We start from the raw sequence: 20396 nt of genomic DNA, 5'->3' as shown, positions 1-20396 counted from the left end.
GCAGAACTTACTTGTCCTTTGGTTTTCTTTATGTATACCAATCTGCCCTCATTTCCTTCACAATAACCTAACAATGAAACCTATCACAGAGAAGTCATGCCTCTCATTCTTACTAGGCCTGCCATTCAGTGAAACAACCAGAGGCCTAAACAAATATAGAACAAAAAGCTACTGACCCATGATCCCAATTTAGCCTTTTCATTCTCAGGGCCTCTGCAGGGCACCTGATCCATGGCCTTCTAAACCAGCTTGCCAAAGACAAAGCCCCCTCTCTTTTATTTTCCATGAGCTAGGGGATGGTGATACTCTGCCCAAATGCTGACATGGTTCTAGAAAGGCAGAGAAGAGTGACGTAAGGGCACGCGGATGTTTATTTAGAGGATTGCTGGAATTCAGGCTCTTGGGACAAATGCAGAAAGCCAAGCATTTAGTTATTGTAATCGTCTTGTTCCCCTACCACCCAGAAGTGTTTTATTTGGTACCACATCAGAAAGAGGGAGACGCTGCCCTTGGAAGGACAGGGGAGAAGGAGGTTCATAGGTACCCCAAGTAGTCATGTATAGGAGCACCTACCTGCGTGAGACCCGAAAGGAGAAATATGAGAGGGCCGATGAAGTGCATGGCTCAGGAGAGCTGAGTAGCTTGGGCCGTGCTCAAGGGCTGGAGAATCTACAAGAACTCAATGAGCGTTTTGCCAGTTACATCAACTGGGCCCGGGGTCTGGAGCAGCGCAATGCCATCTTCCGAAAGCAGCTAGAGACTTTCCAGCGTCTAGATGAGTTGACTAGCTTGGAGGAAGCATTTTCTGAGCAAATAGAGCTGAACCTTCAGCGGGCAAGGGACCTGGCTATTGACCGGGCCAAGCTGGAACGGGAGGACAAGGATGCCCAACGGGTACTCGATGAGTTCCGAAATAAGTAAGCTTTGCTGGGGTGGACTCAGAATGAGACATGGCCCTCAGGAGGTGGGAGTCGTGGGGATGCTTGGCAGGAGCCAGTTAGCTAGAATAGGACTTTTCTAGGATCAGGGTGGGCAATGTCCATGTTACCACTTACCAATGACCACAGTCATATTGCTTCAAAGGGGGTGAAAATATGATTCTAGAAGTTGTTCAGAAAACTGATTTGCTAATTGGTGCATGAGCATGGTACTCCTAAGTATTTTCTAGGGCCTGGGTTTTTTGCATGTCCCATTAAGTACTAATACACATACATATACATATATGTACAGGTACATATAAACACATATATGTTATATACAGAAATATATATATACATGCAAATCCAGAGTTAAAATAGTTTGTTTAGATTTACTATGCATATTAACAGTAGGAGACTTACATTTAACAAGAATCTTTGTTGATGAGTTGTTTCAGTCATGTCTGATTCCTCGTGACCCCTTTAGGGGTTTTCTTGGCAAAGATACTGAAGTGGTTTGCCATTTCCTTCTCCAGCTCTCTTTTAACTCTTTTATATTGTGTCTATCAAATGATATAAATTTTTCGCATGATGCCCTTTATTTCTAGCTCTGATTATTGTTGTTTTTAAAAGTGTGATAAGGACAGAGATTCATATGTGCCATATCCAATAAAAGGATCAAATTTTGGCTGACTGCTTTTAGATTAATTTTCATAAAATTCATTTATGTAAGATGTGTGCTATGAGCCAAAGTAAAGGGGGAAATTGTGTACTTGTCCTAAAATCCAAAAAGGTTATCAGGATCATTTGGGTCCCAGAATAATCTTTGTCTAATAATTTAGGAAGCAACTTATTTATTTAGATCTTTGAATTAATGGTGCTATGAGCTTTCAGGTAATGAAATCCCAGTTTTAATTTTAGTCAATTTTTCTTTATTTTACTTGGTTCTTTTCGTGCCTTTGTGATTTATCTGAGAAATTTCGTTCCTTTAGAAATGATCTGCTAGGAAAGTTTGCACTTAGGAGAGGAAAGTTGAAACTTATTTTAAAAATGAAATTACTTTTTCACAATGCCATTCACATATAACTTGGTTATTCCTCAGTTGAATTCACAAGTAGTTCGAGCTAGAAAGTAGTAAAAAAAAAATTGAGACACCTTGTGCAGAAATATATGTGGCCATCTTTTATGAACTCTACTAATTTAAGATTTATTCTAGACCTATAGAGGACTTTCAAGGGCAGAATTTTAATATATGAAAAGTAGCAAAAATTTCTACTGAGGGATTTATAGGCCAAGTTTAGGCTATTTGTTTTTTGAGTCCAAACCTATGATTTTATCCCTTTGGGGGATTCCTCCATGCAGACCATCCCTCTACCCATGCAGGAAGACAATTGTTCTGCAGTTTTTAAGTTTAAACTTAAAAGTGACCTTAGGTAAATCATGTAAAGTAGTAAAGACTCAGGTCTTTGAGAGATTTAGTGACTTGTCCTCAAGTCATAATCTCGTATGGCAGAAGGTCTTCCTGACTCCACAGAGAGGTTCCCTGTTCACTATGTCATGCTTCACACTAGAGTAGCAAAATAAAATAGGGTATTGAGGCAATAGTTCAGACTATTTAACAGAAATACTGCTTTTGTCTCAATAATTTTATACTAATAGCATATTAGAGTGAAAAGAACATTGCCAGAGGAGTTGCTCACTGGGGTTTACTACCCATGCAACCTTGGGCATATTACCTAACTTTTCCTAAGCTTCGGTTTCTTTTCCTATAAAATGGGAAGAACAGGGAAATGAATAAGCATTTATATAATACCTACTCTGTGCCAGGCACTGGGCTAAGCACTTTTTTTAAAACAAATATTGTCTTGGGGGCAGCTAGGTGGCACAATGGAGAGAGTGCTGGCTCTGAAATCAAGAAGACCTGAATTCAAATCCAGCCTCAGACACTCATTATCTGTGCCACCCTGGGAAGTCACTTAACCCCAATTGCCTCCAAAAAACAAAACAAAAAATATTATCTCCTTTGATCCTTAAAGAAACCCTTCAAGTTGGATCTAATATTTTTACCCCCATTTTTCAATTGAGGAAACTGAAACAGACAGAGGTTAAGTGACCTGCTCAAGGTCACACATAGATGGCAGATATCTAAGGCTGGATCTGAATGCCATTCTTCCTGATTCCAGGCCCAGCACTGTAGCCACTGTGCCATCAGGTATCTAAAATAATGGGATAGGATTAGATAAAGGCTTCGGTCCCTCTTATGGTAGCTCAAGGTAATAATAACAACTAGTACTTTTACAGTGCTTTAAGGTTTGCAAGGGGCTTTACATATATTATCTCATTTTGTCCTCACAGGAATCCTGTGAGGTAGGTGCTATTATTGTCCCCATTTTACAGATGAAAAAATTGAGATGGAGGTTACATGATTTACCTAAGGTCACGTAGTAAGTATCTAGGGCAGGATCTGATGTCAGGTCTTCCTGACTCCAGGTCTAGTACTCTTTGTCACCTAGAAGCCTGGTAGCAAAACCCTGGTTGAAGTTTTTAGTAGGAAGGAGAGAGGACAAAGTTCATGAAGTTGACTTCTATTTCCAAAGATATGCTCAAAACTAATTTTATCTGTTTAAGAAACAACTCTTGCCTTGATTAAAACTACTATCACAAAATCATAGAATTTTGGAAGTGAAAGGGAACTTAGAGACTTTGTAGCTTAAAGCATCATAAAATCGGTTTTTAAAAATGCATTTTGAAATACATTTTTCTTTCATTAAATATTTCTTAACTATTTAAATTTTTTATAATTTTGAGTTTCAAATTCTTTTCCTCCCTCCCACCCCTCCCTTACCCCTTGAGAAGGCCATATGATATTGATTATACATGTGAAGTCATGCAAAATATATATCCATTATTAGTCATGAAAAAAATATAAAACCTCGGTTTTTAAAAAAAAATTGACAACCTATTTCAGTGTGATTGGCTTCCTTTGTAATCCTATGTGTTTTATTTTATCTCTTGGAAAGCATTCTGAGAAGGAGTCCACAAGTTTCACTTGTGGAGAGGTCCCTAACACAAAGGGATCCTTGACACAGAAAAGGTTGAGAACCCCTGATCCAGCCCACTGCCTCAGGAGAATTCAAGCCTTTCTAGGTGTTTTATCTAAGGTCTTACATGCTAGTAGGTTGGATCCTAGTCCTGTGAGTCTATCCTTGGACCATGGGCCTCTTCCTTTCCCTCCTCCCCCTGCCCATTATGAAATATAAAAGTTATGAAATTCAAGTATACTTGCAAAATGCCAACACACTCCTTTGTTGAAGGCCAATAATCAAGACAAAATGAGGGGAATAGTTTGATAATGTGGACAGAGTGACCTAGGAGTTAAGAAAACCTGAGTCCCAGTCCCTTCATCGACAGATGTGTGTGACCCAGGGTAAGTCACTTGACCAACCAGGGTCCCAGTCAACTCTCTAAAACTATCAGTTGCAGAGAAGGTGCCAATTATGTTGACAAAGCAAATTCATCATTGGAAGTGCCACCTATAATGATGACATTTCAGGTCTTGTTCTTGTCCTCTATCTTGGAAATAAAAATTTAAACACACAATTCAAAAATTCTCTAATTGTATTTCCCTGTAGCAACCTCCAGGTTAGACTGGGTGTATGTGAATACATAAAAGAACCTGTGCTGAGTTAGGTAGGGGATGCAAAGGAAGGAGGAAAGCTATTTTAAGAATCGGCATCTCCGCTCTCCACTTCCTGCATGTGGAAAGATTTCCCAAATTTCCTTTTCTCAGTAGAACATTTTGCTGAGTTGCTCTCCTTTGTTTCCAAAGCAGTGGTATTTTCCCTAGAGTTCGTGAGAGAAACCCCACAGAAATAAGAGGATGCTAGTCTGTTAAATTGCAGTACTTCAGAAGGTCTGTGATTTTATCTCTGTGGGTACTTTCTCCATTAACGTGGATTTTAGCCACCTTACCCCCTTTACCGTAGCAGTAGATGGTCTTCATAAAAGGGAAAGGGGGTAAGCATTTATATAGCACCTAATAGGTAGCTGGCACTGTATTAATGATTTTTTACAAATATCATCTCACTTGATCCTCACAAGAACTCTAGGAGGTAGGTGTTGTTATTATCCACATTTTACAGTTGAGGAAACTGAGGCAAATAAGGGTTTAAGTGACTTACCTAGGGTCACTCAGCCAAATTTGAGCTCAGATTTTCCTGACTCCAGGTCCAGAGCTCTATCCACCATATCATCAACTGCTTCCATATGCCTTCATGAAATGTTGTGGCCAAAAAAGTCATTGCCTACTGACCAGTACAGTGGCCACTAGGCTGATGGGCCCAGGGTCTATCTCCAGGCTTATCCTGTAACTAAACCTTTCCAGCTTGGTAGGATCTATCCAGAGCTTGGACTGTTTGCTATAGCCTTTGAAAATCTGGGGTCATCCCTATACCATGAGGAAGTTAGCTTCAGAGGAGGACTTTAGTGTAACATATACATATATACATATACACATATATACATATACACATATAGACATATATTTATAGAATGTGTATGTGTATGTGTATAAATATATGTATATAATTGAGGGCAGCTACGTGTGCAGTGGATAGAGTTCCAGGAGTCAGGAAGATTAATTTTCCTGAGTTAAAATCGGGCCTCAGACATTTTCTAGCAGTGTGACCCTGGGCAAGTCACTTAAGCTGATTTGCCTCACCTGTCAAATGAGCTGGAGACGGAAATGGCAAACAACTCCAGTATCTCTGCCAAGAAAACCCCAAAAGGAGTCAGGACTAGTCAGATATAACTGAACAACAACATGTATACAATTCTGTAAACCTTTTTAGGATATAATAATAGGTAGAATTAGTGCTTCAAGTGCTTTCAAATATTTTCAGATTTCAATATTTACAAATATTATCTGATTTGATCCTCAGAACAACCCTGGGAGGCAAGTGCTACTATTATCCGCTTTTTGCAGATGAGGAAACTGAGGCAGACAGTGGTTAAATGACTTGCCCAGTATTCACAGCTAGGAAATGGCTGAGACTGGATTTGAACTCAGGTCTTCCTGATTCTCAGTCTGGTGCTCTATTCCCAGCACCACCTAGCTACCTTTGAATCTTTTGAAATCTTTGAATCTTTTTGAAAAATCATAAACAGAGGTCGGTTTAGTATATATACCTGTTATATGTTGTGTACAGATTGTAGTATCTAATTCTCTCTAGGGGAAAATATAAACTCCTTTGGCCTTTAAAACCCTTAGCAACTTGGTCTCAGCTAATCTTTTGAGTCATATTATATACAATCTCCAGCACACACTCTATGGTCTGGTAAATATGGTCTTCTTACTGTTCCTTATACATGGCACTCCATTTCCTGTCCCTGTGACTTTGCCTTGGTTGTCCCTCATGCCTGGGGCACTCTCCAGCCTCACTTTGACCTCTTAGAATCCTTGGCTTCCTTTAGGGCTCAGTCCAAGTCCTCTCTACACAAAGCCTTTCTTGAACCCCCAGCTACTCAAGCCTTCCCTCCTTGTATGATACATGGTAGAATGTAAGGATAGGGTAGTCGTTCATGAGCAGGGATTGTTGAATTTTTGCCCTTGTAGCCCCAGAACCTAGTTCAGTACCTGGCTCATAGAAAGTGCTTAATAAGTGCTTGTTGATTGATATTAGAAGGCTTGTGGATTGTTAACACAATCTGTGTGATCCCTGCATAAGCTGCTTACCTGTTGTTTATGTGTTCAATTTGCAGGTATCAAAATGAATGCGAATATCAGCTTCTGCTGAAAGAAACGCTTGAACGACTGAACAAGGTGAGCTTATTACATCTTTGGGTTTGGGCCACTGTACAGACAGTGCTGTAAATTGCTCACATGTCTGCTTATTGTATTTCCCCTTTAAGCAACTTTACAGTTTAGATTTGGTTAAGTAGTTATTGTATTCTCCCCGTTTCTCTCTGTCTCTGTCTCTCTCTCCCTCTCTCTGTCTCTGTCTCTTTCTGTCTATCTATCTCTCTCCTATGTCTCTCTTTTTCTCTGTCTTTGTCTCTGTCTCTGTGGGGTGGTTACTAGAGGCATTGTTATTCCCACTTTATAGGTGATGAAACTGAGGGTCACAGAGGCAAATGACTTTTCCAGGGTCACAATACCAGTACAGAGCCACACGATAAATGTTAAGAGGCTGGACTTGAAAAGTCTCCACAGTTGTTTTGGAGGAATATATTTTTAAGGGGGCTTGTTTGCTTTTTTGTTGCAAAGTGTCTGTTGTATCCAAAACAAGTATAAAATTTAAGAAAAATATGATACATCATGGACACATAACTAGAAGGGATAGTAGGTCAGGATAAGAGTCCAGAAGGTCAAACCAGCTTGTCTAGTGACTATACTTCAGGTAGGTCAATCATCACTGGAAGCAATAGTTCACTAGTAGGGGTAAGCACTTCCAGGAGTAAGACTGGTGAGATGACCTGAAGCTAAGGGTCAGATAGGCGAATGGCTTCTTACAGGGTCAGGGCACTGTAGCCTGAACAAGTAACTTGGCAGCAGGTTCTGGAAAGAGCAAGGTGGTCTAAAGGAAAGATCAGGTGTCAGGAGAGCTGGGTTTAATCCACAGTGTGTGCCCAGAAGGAAGACACTTAATCTCTAAAAGCCTGTTTCCTTAGCTGTAAAATTTGCATAATAATATTTACATTACTTGTCTTGTAGGATTGTTAAGAGTAAATCTTAAAGTGATACACACATATGTACCTAGATCTATATCTATCTATATTCCATATCATCTCTGAAGATTTTTATCTTAACTACCAATCTTACTGATGACTAGAGTCCTGGAAAAATGCTACCTTTTCCCCTTGGTGTTCTTGGGGTACCTTTGAACAGTCAGGGTGGTCTCTAATGCCACAGGTCCAGTGTGCTTCCCCCAGGATGATCAGGTGAGAATCATTTTAGTCAGCCAGCCTTCAGAAACTTTTAGGAAGGGTATTTTATGAAAGTTTTTAAGAAGGAAAGAAAGAAGAAACAAGCATTTATTAACCATCTATTACGTATGTGCCAAGTACTGGGCTAAGTACTTCACACATATTTTATTTTGATCTTCACAACAACCTTGGGAGGTAAGTGCTACTATTATTCCCATTTTACAATTGAGGAAACTAAGGCAGATAGTTAAATTACTTGCCCCAGAGTCAGACAGATAATCTGAGGCAGGATTTGAGCTCGTCTTCAGTAAGAACAGTTGATATAAAATATCTATCAAAAGTTTGAGACTTTTTCCCAATGCAAAAGACCAGGGAAAATGGACTTCACTTTCACTAGCACATGTGGCAGAAGGGTAGCCCACAGTTCCTGGTTGTTGCAAACCCCTTTCTCTCATTTGTGAGCTGATTAAATAGTTCCCCTTGGGTGTGATGTAGTTTCTTTCCCAGGTTCCTTGCAGAGTCACACATTTATGGCCAGTCTATCTCTGGCTCCCAATACTGACAATGACATTATTTGCTCTGAGGATGCTAAGGACACTGAGGGGAACATGGAGTCTCAAATCCTTCAAAGCTTAAAAGGTCTTCCTATGGCTAAAAAGGAAGGAGACCTAGGGCCAAAACCAAGGCCTCTCTTCCCCAATCAGGTAGTTCTTTCTCATGGGGGTTTAACTTCCTCCAATTTCTGGAGAAACTGTTGTCCTAATGATATAAGATCCCTAGGATACGGTCTAGGACTTCTTATGTAATGTCTCTCCAATTTGAAGACATCAAGTCTGAAGTCTCCAATTAACTGATTAATCCATCAATTACTGAGCATCTTATCACTTTAAGTGGGGGTGAGGTCACTGGAGCAATTATTAAAGGACTCCATCCTTACACACACACACACACACACACACACACACACACACACACACACACACGCCAGGGGCCATCCAGCACCAGGCTCTGACCATTGCAGACAATGGTATCTGAGCTAGATCTGGCTCCCCAATAGCTGAAGAGCTGGAGCCCTCCAGTTTAGACCCAGAGCTTTGTACAAAGTCCTCACTTCTTTCTCTTGTTTTAGGCTATTATTTCAAGCAGCTATGTGGGAAGGTTACTCAACTCTTAAGAACGGTTTTCTGTTTCACAGAAAGTTTTTCTACAAAAGGAAAAGAAAATAAGTCAAAAGTTTGAAATGGGATTTGTGCAATCTTCAGGGTTATGAAAATAGTAGATCCTCTGCTGCTCAGTTTTTTCCCTTCTCCCTCCCCCTCACTTAAACAAAGGGCAACAGTCTTCTCTTTAAAAGAATGTCGTTCTCTCTCTCTCTGTTTCTCTCTCTCTCTCTGTCTCTGTCTCTCTCTCACTCTCTCTTCTTTTCTGCACAATTCAGTAGGGAAAGGGACTGGACTCGTTATTTCATCCATAGAAGGAATTCCCAGATGAGGAAATACCTTCCACTAATACAAATTGGCACCTGCTGTATAACATCTAGAGAGCTGTCTAGACCACTGAGCAGTTCTAAGTGCCTCACCCAGGGTCAGGCAGCCAGTAAACGCTAGCAGAACATGAAGCCAAGTTTTCCTGGCTCCAAGGCCATCTCTCTAACCACTGTGTCTAATTCAACTGAAAACAAAAATTTGGGCGGTGTAACTCAATAGCTAGTGAAAACAATTCAGGTCTGTTGTTCAACAAGCGTTTTCTTTTTAAAGAAATAGTTTTGGTCAAATAGCATAAACACAAAATTAAATGGAGAAATGGAAACTCTTAATCCTGGCTGAAGAAACAAGGAAGAGAAAAAAGGAAAAACAGGAAGTGAAAGGACTGGTTGACAAAAAGGGAAATTTGACCTTTATCCAGATTGTGAAAGGGCGGAAGGGGGAAAGGAAGAGGGTTGCCATCTTGTCCTTCTGAGTCATCCAATAAGGAGGAAAAATCCAGCAGATCCTGCCCTGATACCTCCACCACCCATCCATTCCTACCCATTGTTCTCCTCCACTTTTACTCACACACACTTTATTCTGACCCTCTCTCAGCTATGCATGGTGAGTCCTCCAAAGTTGCCTGCAGTGGGCTTCCTCCTTCTTCCTAGAAGTCTATTGAAATTCAAAGTCAGGAGTAAGAGTACAGGAATCTTATAAACTCTGGATAATCTGACCAACCGGTAGGTGTGTCCCCCTGCGAAATTTTCTAGGCAATATTTGTGGGTGTGGTAAAGGCAAATCACACATAAATATTAATTAATGGATTTATTTGTGAGTGTGGCAAAGGCAGATCACATATAAACATTAATTAATAAATTTTTAATTGGTGAGAGTGAGATTGGCAAATGGATAGAGAGCAAATCTGGAACCCAGGGAGACCTGATTTCAAATGTCACCCATGATGCTTATTGGCTTTGGAACCCTGGGCAAGTCACTTAAGCTTTTGATGTTCTAGGTAGCTCTCCAAGACCATCTAATTTTCAGAGAAGTGGCTTATCTCCATTGACTGAAAGAGTAGGATCCAGGAATATCTTACAACTAATGAAATCACAGGTGGAGTCCCTATCTCTATCCTTGTTGATTGATGTTCCTTCCACACCTATATCCAGTACCAAGGCAAATTTAACTTGCTAAAAGTTTGAGTGTCTTTGTTTGAACTGCAAACCAGTTCAGAAGTGTGTACCTTCTGTCAAGCTCCTTCCTCATAACTCCATCCACCTCATGCAATCCTTCTTGTACTTTGCTTCCATTGTCATGTTTCTTGGTAATGTGACTCCCTTGAAAAGTCAGTGGTACTATTGGGGTAGGTGGATAAAAAATTAGCTGGCTCTTTACCTCAGAGAATATAGGTAGGGGAGTAGGATAATTTGGAATAGGGGTAGCAGAGACAGAAGCGACTCTCTACTCTGGGGAAGTCAGGGGAGCTGAGCCAGTCTGGGAGCAGAAATAAGAAATATTAGAGCAGAGGTGGCCGTTGACTGATGGATCCTCCTTGCTCTCCTCTTGGGGTTGTGGATACAAACAGTGCCCTAAAGGTTAATATTAGAGGTTGCTTTTTCAGTACCTTGTGAGGCCCCTCCTGCCCCTTGAGGGCACCCTAAAGTCTCTTCCCCTTATCTTGGAATACCATAAAGCTTCCCCCTTAACCTGGATCATAAAATTCCTTGTCTCCCTCATCTTGGGTCATAACATTTCCTTGTCTTTCTTATCCTGCTCCTTATAAAAACAAGCCCCTGTCCCTCTGTAAATTGTTAGTCCTTCTTCCATAGTCAGCCTGCTGCTTTTGTATCAATAAAGGAGAGAATCATCTAAGTAAATTCTTTCACACTTGAACCAGCTCTCCCAACTCTAAACCTCATCATCAGGAAGTTGGGCATTGCATAAATACAATGGCTCAGATTTCTTCTTTCAGTTGTATGTTATACTTTGAATTAAGTAAATATAGTAACTGAGCCGCCAAATCTGACTGAGAATAGCATTTGTGATGGACACATCTCTGATTAAATAATTCGATCAAATAAACAAAGTTCTAGCATTCTTGTAGCATCTTATCTCCAATATCTCACCACCTTTTTCTTAGTGTCTTTTCATCCCAAATGGTATCTTTAAAAAAAGAAGGCACAACCTAGAGTTATGGAAACATTCAAGTCAAGTCCCAAAACATTTCTATGTACCAGGTACTGTGCTAAGATCTGGGGATACAAATACAGCCCTCTCAGAAAGACCATCCTTGCCCTCAAGGAGCTTATATTCTTTTTGTTGTTGTTGTTGAAAAACTTAATTTTATTTATTTTTATTAATTTCTTCATTTGTTTCCAGTTTTCAACAATCACTTCATAAGTTTTAAATTTTCTCCCTCCTCTTTCCCCATTTCCTTCCCAACACAGCCTTCAGTCTTATATGGGTTCTACACATACATTCTTAATAAACACATTTTTCACATTATTCACGTTGCATAGAAGAATTAAAATGAATGAGAGAAACTATGAGAAAAATCAAACCAAAAAATAATACAAAAGTCTGTTTCATTCTATGTTCCAACTCCATAGTTCTTCCTCTGGATGTGTTTGACATTTTGCATCAAGGGTCCTTTGAAAATGTTTTAAGTCCTTGCATTGCTGTGAAGGGCTAAGTCTATCAGCGACAGTCCTCTCATCCTGTGGCCATTACTGTGCAAAATATTCTCCTGTTCTGCTCTTTTACTCAGCATCAGTTCATGTAAGTCTTTCCAGGTTTTTCTGAAGTCCTCCTATTTGTCATTTCTTATAGCACAATAGTATTCCTTTACATTTATATAAAACAACTTGTTCATCTATTCTGCAATTGATAGGCATCATCTCAATTTCCAGTTCTTGGCTACCACAAAAAGAGCTGCTATAAATATTTTTGTACATGTGGAACCTTTTCCCATTTTTATGTTCTCTTTGGATACAGCTCTAGAAGCAGTATTGCTGGGTCAAAGGGTGTGCACATTTTTGTAGACCTTTGGGCATAGTTCAGAAGCTTACATTCTAATAGGGGAAGACAACACATAAAAGGAAGCTGAAAATAATATTTGTCTTGTGGGGAGGGTACCCATTGGGGGTATAGTGAGGAAAGTCTGGAAGGTCAAGAGTGGAAGCCAGAAAAGAGTAAAGATGTGATTGGCCTTGTGCTTTCCTTAAAATGAAGGTACTGGGAGGAACCAACCAATTAGAGAAAAGATTTGCAGGGACACTATGTATGGCCAATGTGAGGACACCCAGGTCAGAGATAGCTGCTAGGGTGAGGAGGCTGTGGAGGAGGCAAGGTGAACATTCAGGTTGGGGATGCTGCTAGGATATGGTTAGTGGGTGAAGACTAAAGAATCAGAAATGAAATCCAGAATGGAATGAAGGAATTGCATTCGAAGGTAAGGTAAAAAGAAAGTGCCTTTTTAGAAATAATTGTTTGAATAATTGCTTCTCCAGGCTAAAATGTTATTATGCATTGAAAAAGCTTAGTTTTAAAAATTATTTTCACAAAGCCCATCAGACATAAGCAGTACTCATTGCACAATGAATGGTAGCCCTGTGGCTACATCCTTCAAACAGGTTAGAATTAAATTTACATCACAATTTCTCAAGAAATTCTTTTAGTGTGTGATTTTGTTGAGAAACTCTGGTGATGCTCAAATCACAACTTTTCAAACTTTAAGAATTGTTATGAAATAGGAATTCTAGTCAGTTGAATGAATACCCAGAATGCTTTTGGAACTCTTTGTAAGTAATTTAATTTGACAGGCTTATTAACTACTATGGGGATGGGGAACCTGTGGCCTCGAGGCCACATGTGGCCCTCTAGGTCCTCAAGCATGGCCTTTTGACTTGGATTCTGTTGAAGGGCAGCACTTGAAGACGTAGAGGGCCACATGTGACCTTGAGGCTGCAGGTCCCTCACCAATGGACTACTATATTCATTGTATTTGTATGTAGGGGTGGGTGGTAGCGGAGAGGAGAATTAGGGGTTAAAAGAGGGAGGATATAAAAATTCATCCATTCATTCTTCTGGCAAAATTCATTCAGGGACTATCACATACAGAGCACAGAATTCCTAAAAAGGGATAAATTCAAGGAGAGACAAAAAGTTTGGGTAAGATAACAGTCCTTAGCTTTTATGGACTTTAGTAGGGGAGTAAGACACAAGTACAAATAACTATGGTACTTGACATTATATGGTACCAAGGTTGTTGACATAGTGGATAGAGCACTGGACTTGGAGTCAGGAAGTATTAAGTTCAAATCCTGCCTGAAATACTTACTGTGTGATCCTGGGCAAGTTACCCCACCTCTCTGTACTTTGGCTTCCTCATCTGTAAAATGAGGGGATTGGACTAGCTAGCCTTGCACTTCCAGCTCTAAAATTATGCCTTAGAGAGCTGTAAAACAAAGTGAAGTTCAAGGAGAGAGAGCAACTGTGATCAGGGAAGCCTTCCTGGAAGAGGCACTTGAATTAGGCTGTAAAGGAGTGGTTGGAATTCAATGGGCAAAAAGGGAGGGGAAAGGCCTTTTAGACTTTGGGAATAGTGTCACGGAAGGTGTAGAGATGGGGAGGTGCTTTGAAGCTAGGGGATAGGAAGGTCAGTTTCGATGGAGGGTGATACTCTGAGATAAGACTGGACACATTTGATGTCACCAGACTATGGAGTTGGTGGTGGTCTATAATACCAGGCTAAAGGGTTCCAGCTCTACTTATTGAGAATTTGGGAAGCACTGAAGGGTTTTGAACAGGACTGACCAGGTCATTTCTGGCAACCATATAAAGAAGGTATTGGAGTTAGGAGTCTGTTATAAGAGTATAGGTGAGAAGTAATGAGGGTCTGAACTAAGGTACAGCAGTGAGGATGGAAAGAAGGGGGCAGAGGTAAGAGAGACTAGAAAGGCTAAAATAAACTTTTAAAGGGATTAGATTTTGGGAGGGTCAGAGACAGATGATGAAGTTAACAGACTGGGTCACTGGAAGTCAAAAGGCATAGAAATTTGGAAGGAGGAGTATGTTTTAGAGGGAACAAGATGAATTCACTTTGGGACATAAAGATTTGGATAATTCTAGACATAATAAATGGATGTTGAATTGAAATTGTTGGCATGTTGAAGTCTAGGTGACTACAGGTCACATCCCTAGGTGGAGATATCTAGCAGAAAGTTGGACTTGTAGGATCAGAACCTGGATCCAGGGACCTGGATAACCTTGATATTTGAAACCATGACAGTGATGGAGATCACTGAGTATAGAAGGAAGGGAATGACTATTTATTAAGCACCAGACTGTGCCAAGTGCTTTATAAATATTATCCCACTTAATCTTCATAAAAGCTCTGTGAGGTAGGTGCTAATATCCACATTTTGTAGTTGAGGAAACTGAGGCAGACAAACATTGTGACTTGGCCAGGGTCACCTCCCCCTCACATCCCCTTCCACTAAGTGTCTGAGGTCAGACTTGAGGTTAGGTCTTTCGAACTCCAGGCCCAAGACCTTTATCTATTGCTCTATGTACCTGACTCTAAAAGGCAGAATTTTGGGGGACACATTTAGAAGGTAGGAGGAGAAGAAAGGATAATTGGCAAGAGATACAGAAAAGGATGGAAAAGATTTACTTCCTTACTTGGCCTAATTTTGCATATCAGTTGATCAGCCAACAGATATTTATTAAATGCCCACTAGGTGCCAGGTGCTAAGCTCTGAGAATATAAATATAAAAAAAGATGGTCCTGCCCTCGAGGAAATCACAGTCTAATGAATAATAATAGCTAGCATTTTACATAGGGCCTGCTATGTGCCAGGCACTGTGCTAATCATTTTCCATATATGATCTCATCTGATTCTTACAACAACCCTGGGAGGTAGGTGTTATTATTATCCCCATTTTACAGTCAAAGAAACTGATGCAAACAGAGGTTAAGCAACTTTTCCAGGGACACCCAGACAGTGTCTAAGGGTGGATTTGGACTCAGGTTTTCCTGACTTCAGGCCTGGTATCCTCTCTACTGAACCATCAATTGCTGGGCATTAAAGTAGGCAACAGGCTTTCTTTCTTTTTCCATTTAGATTATTTTGAGAAAGTCACTTTAAAAAATGTTTAAACAAGTGCTACATAACTATGAGTTGTCACTTTTAGTATTATTGTTGTAAGGAAGAAGAAAAGGGAGAGTAATGAAAAGAATGGGAGTAGTGGGTTGGGGAGGAGGGGATAAAAGAGGTGATTGGTGCTTCCACCAGTGGGAGAACCTCACCAGCACTTGTCTTGTGGAGCACCTGAGCAGTATCTGTTCCATAAGCTCATTAATTACCCTTGTTGAAGGATCTCATTAATAATAATTCTTCACTTCTGTTAGATGCACAGAAAGTCCCTCAGAAGATAGTTCATGCTAACCTCCCCTGTCCCAGGATCAGGAAGCAGATCTTGAAAGCATTTGATGCTTTGGACGCTGAACCTGAAATCTGCCAGTTTTCTCCCAACACAAATACAGTAAAATCTTGATGAACTAGAACCCAGCTCATTGGAGTCCTCAGTCAAGCAAAATTTATCTATCTGTGCTTTAACTTATTCAATTGAGAAGAAAAAAGTGATCTAAGGATTTTGTAGAGACAAATAACTTTCAGGGGTTAAGATGGGGCTGTAACAAAACCGACTCCATCAACCCTGGCAGCTACATGTCTCATAGCTATTTCCACAATAAACATTGATGTGAATTATGACCTGGAGAAATGAGAATATCCTGAATTATTAGAGAAAGATTAAATACGGAGAGGTGCAATATTGTAGTAGCAAAACCCGAACCAGAAGCCAAAAGGCCTGAGTTTAAGTCTCAGATCACATACTATTTAGCCATGAGGCCATGGATGGATCATAGAATCTCTTTGTACTTCAGTTCCCCTATATCTAAAATGAAAGGAATCATCTTGTAGTATCTATCTTGCAGGATGGTTGTGAGCAAAGCACTTTAAAAACTATAAACCTGTGAATATGAGTAATTATTAAATTTCAATAATATTGAATAAGGCAGGAAGGGAATTGGAAGAAGTCCTTCTGTAGTACCTACTAGGTGCCAGGTACTGTGCCAAGTGATTTGTGAATATCTCATTTGATTCTCACAATAACCCTAAGAGGTAGGTCTTGTTACTATCCCCATTTTATGATCGAGGAGACTGAGGCATGCAGAGGTTAAATGATTTGCCCAGGTCATGCAGTAAGTGTCTGAGGCTAAATCTGAACTCAGGTTTTCCTGACTCCAGAGCCAGCACTCTAACCTAGCTTCCCCTTTAGACTTTCAATAGCAAAAACTGAAACAAAAAGAACTTTCTGGTTAAACGGTATTTAACTAGAAATTCAAATCACATCTATTCACCGGCTGAGCATTCTGGATTTGAACTGAGGTTTTTGTTATGTTTATGAATTCTATCAGTGGTTCCCATTGTAAAGCCTCACCAGGCCCTCATTGTTACTTTGATCCTCTTTTCAATAGCTGATCCTAAATGTGATGGGGCACATGCGTGTTTTTGATGACTGGGTCAGAATGGGTTTTTAGAATCAGTCAGGATCTCAATGAGGAAAAGAGAAGTTTTTATTGAGGGCTCATCTGAAAGACCAGCTGACAGTGTTAGTGGCATAATGAAAACACATGCATCTTCACTTCTTAGTTTTGGAAGCATGGGTGGTGAGGGAGTTGGGGAGGTCAGTGGGGGTGGGGAGACACAGAGAGAATCCCCTCAAATGCAGTAGCAGCTACAGTCTCATTTGGGGTCAGGCTAAGGTAGCAGCTTGGGTAGCTAGTGGATAGAGTGCTCTGCCTGGAGGCTGAAAACTCATTTTCCTGAATTCAAATCTGGCCTCAGACGCTTACTAGCTATGTGACCCTGGGCAAATCACTTAACCATGTTTACTGCAGTTTCCTCATCTGTAAAATGAGCTGGAGAAGACATGGCAAACCTCTTCAGCATCCCTGCCAAGAAAACACCAAATGGGGCCATGAAGAGTCGGACATGACTGAAAAAATACCTCAACAACAAGGTAGCAACTCATCAGATAAAAGCCCTTAAAGGAAGAAGAAATGCTATCAGAAGCAAGTCAATAACCCTTGATTTTGATAAAAAGAATTAGTTGTGTCTTAATAGATACTCTGAACAGGTGCAACTTTAATTTGAAAGACAATGTGCTGCAGTCCCAACCTGGACTCTAACAAGGTCTCCTCCAGAAGTTTTCCCCAGGGCCTTAAAGACCTTGTTCCACTTGGACCTCGCGTGGTATTTGACTTGCACCTCTCTTATGCACATGACTTTATTTTGTGTTATAATAATTTCTGCATGCATCATGATTTCCTACTATATTGTAAACTCCTTGTGGATGGGAACCACATTTTACCCAAACTTTGTATCTTTCTTAGGGCTCAGTACAGCAGGGAGGGTGCCAACTCCATTCCATAGGTGCTTAACAAACATCCATTTTAATTTAATTGTTGGATGATGTTTCACAAAGAATTCTTGGTAAAATTTGTTTTAGTTTAAATGGCCTAGATTAAGAAAAGAAAAATCTGACATACTTTTTATTCTTTCCAGTTTCAAAGGCTTTTCAGACTCTGTTCTCATTCTGTTCACCGTTTTTGATCTTCTTTGAAACTGTGATCCTGTTGACACATTGTCAGGTGATTTGGTTAGTGATAGAACACCGCAAACCCAGAGCCTATAGCAGTGGCTTTCTCCCAGGACTTTGCACTAGGCCCACTGATGTTTTCAACAGTGACTTGCTTGATTTGGAAAAAAAATTTGCTCATTAATTTAGCAGATGACCCCACGCTAGATATAGCCGAGTGCTGACTCTTGGAGGTTAGGATCAGAATTCGGCACTTGTAATCGAGACTTTTTGATTTAGATTATATGTGGGTCTTCAGTTTATTCAGCTCTTTGCCCTGCTGTCGAATGTGTCTCTTGCCCTGTGGTCTCCAGGGTAGGTGCCATCTTATTGCTTTCCGCTCATTCAGTTAAATTAGATCTGCATACTTCTGCATTGTTTGTGTTCTCTTCACCACCAAGAAACAGACTTTTTCCCTATTCCAAAACCAATCAATCACTTGACAAGCATTTATTAAATCCCTACTATTTGCCAGGCATTGGGTTAGATGCTGAGGATTCCAATATAATTAATAAACCAATGCCTACACTCAAGGGAGTTACATTCTAATGGGGGATAGAAGAAGTCCATAAATCTGATTGTTTTCTTTCAATTGTCTATCAAATTTCTATGTGAGGAATGTTTTCAGATTGATTGATATACCTTGATCCCGATGAATGTTTAGTCCTTCTGTTCATGCCCATCGGCTCAGTATTCTAATTCCAATGGATTACTCAGACTGTGGGAGTAGTTTTTCTAATTATCTTATTACGTTGTCATATTTATAAAACTTTAAATATGCAATTGAAATGCTATAGGCATGTTTCATCAAAGAAAGAGGGAATATTAGAATTGTTTAAAATAAGGGTAAATATGAGTAAGGACCAGAAGGGTTGTCTAAGATATAAAGCATATGAGCTTTTGTGGCATTAATTTTGACTTTTCAGAGGACTTTTCTATTGAACTAATCAATCTGCTAACATTTATTAAACTCCTTATATACCAGATGCTGGACTAATAGGTCTCAGAGTTGATTTGGGTCCCATGGGATAAAAGCCTATGAATATGAACAGCTTCTCCGCTTCTCCCCTGCACTGTGATTATCTAACAGTTGCCCTGGAGTAGAAACACGTGGAAATTAGATGTATTTGCACTCACAACCCAGAGGAAATTCCTAAGTTCTGGAATCCAGCCTTTTGGAAAGAAAAGGGAACATTCCTGGGTAGAACCAGCCTTGGGGTTGCAAGCACAACTTCCAGAGTTTTGGGACCCAGCCTTCTAGAGTTTGTTTTTCTTTCAGGGAAAGTTCAAGTCTTTAGGATAGTATCAAATGTTGGGAAGCCTATATGCAAAAATATGTTATTAGATGTTTAATAACTGACTTTCCAGGAAGAAAAAAATTACTGTGACATACCTTAAAATTCACTTTTTAAAGTCCAGAATGATTAACAAAATGATAAATCAACCTCTAATTTATAGCGTTTACCAATTTCTGAGGTATAAATGTTCACACTGAAAAATTTAACAATCTGCTCTACTGAGCCAGTACAAATTGGCTCCAGCACATATCACTGCTATGGGGTCTTTGGGGTGGAGATGAGACTTGCTGTAATTTTTGGTGGCTATTTCTCTAGCAACCCCAAATTTCTTCCTTTTCTGAAGAGAATCCATACCATAGAATATTACCAATGAAACTGGGGTCTTTTGGGATCCTGGATAGAAATGGAGAATTCAATGGAGTGGGAAGAAAATTGTATTGCTTGTTCATGAGTTATTGTGGGAATTTTCTGAGGGTGAAGTAAAGGCCATGCGATCCATTCTTCATGGATTCTATTTCTTAGACTGAAAGATTAAGTCGCTCTCTATGGCTGGGGCCAAAGAAATTTAGGGTTCAGGCACTTATCGTTTGGGTGGTATAGGTAAGAACACATGCATTTTCATATTTATATGAGTACATACTATATATATGAATAAATACTTTATATATGAGTACTTTAAATATACAATTGAAGTCCTATAGGCATAAATCTCATCAAAGAAGTGGGAATAGGCAAGTCTCAGGTACCTGTGCCCACTCGCTGCATCCTTCAGAGTACAGCTCAAGAACCTACAGAAAGTTGTTTCTGATTCTCTTAGCCTGCTTTTCTCTGATAACTGAATTTGAATGTACCCAATAACTTCCTTACTCATATACATGTTGCATCTTCCATTAGAATGTAAACTTCTTGAGGATTTACTCTATCTCCTGAATTGGGGAGACCAATGTGAAATTTTTCCATTTTTGGTATTTCAGGAAGCAGATGAAGCCTTGCTGCATAATCTGGAACTTCAGATCGAATCCCAGTTTCTGCAGGATGACATCAGTGCAGCAAAGGACAGGTACAAGAAGGTAATATGAACC

The 20396-nt window shown here is 40.0% G+C and overlaps 1 protein-coding gene across 1 annotated transcript in view; it reads left to right on the top strand.

Moving 5' to 3' along the window:
- The first annotated feature begins 555 nt into the window (after nucleotides 1-555).
- Nucleotides 556-20396, top strand: part of BFSP1 (beaded filament structural protein 1) — a 57623-nt gene continuing 37782 nt past the window's right edge. The window contains exons 1-3 of the mRNA XM_072634515.1: nucleotides 556-917; nucleotides 6678-6738; nucleotides 20289-20384. Coding sequence (XP_072490616.1) covers nucleotides 556-917; nucleotides 6678-6738; nucleotides 20289-20384 — 519 coding nt within the window. The remainder of the gene's footprint in view (nucleotides 918-6677; nucleotides 6739-20288; nucleotides 20385-20396) is intronic.

This window comes from Notamacropus eugenii, chromosome 1 (genome assembly GCF_028372415.1).
Source record: "Notamacropus eugenii isolate mMacEug1 chromosome 1, mMacEug1.pri_v2, whole genome shotgun sequence".
In the NCBI taxonomy this organism is placed as follows: domain Eukaryota; kingdom Metazoa; phylum Chordata; class Mammalia; order Diprotodontia; family Macropodidae; genus Notamacropus; species Notamacropus eugenii.
Note: the sequence above shows the minus strand (reverse complement) of the source record. Positions and strands in the feature narration are given on the sequence as shown.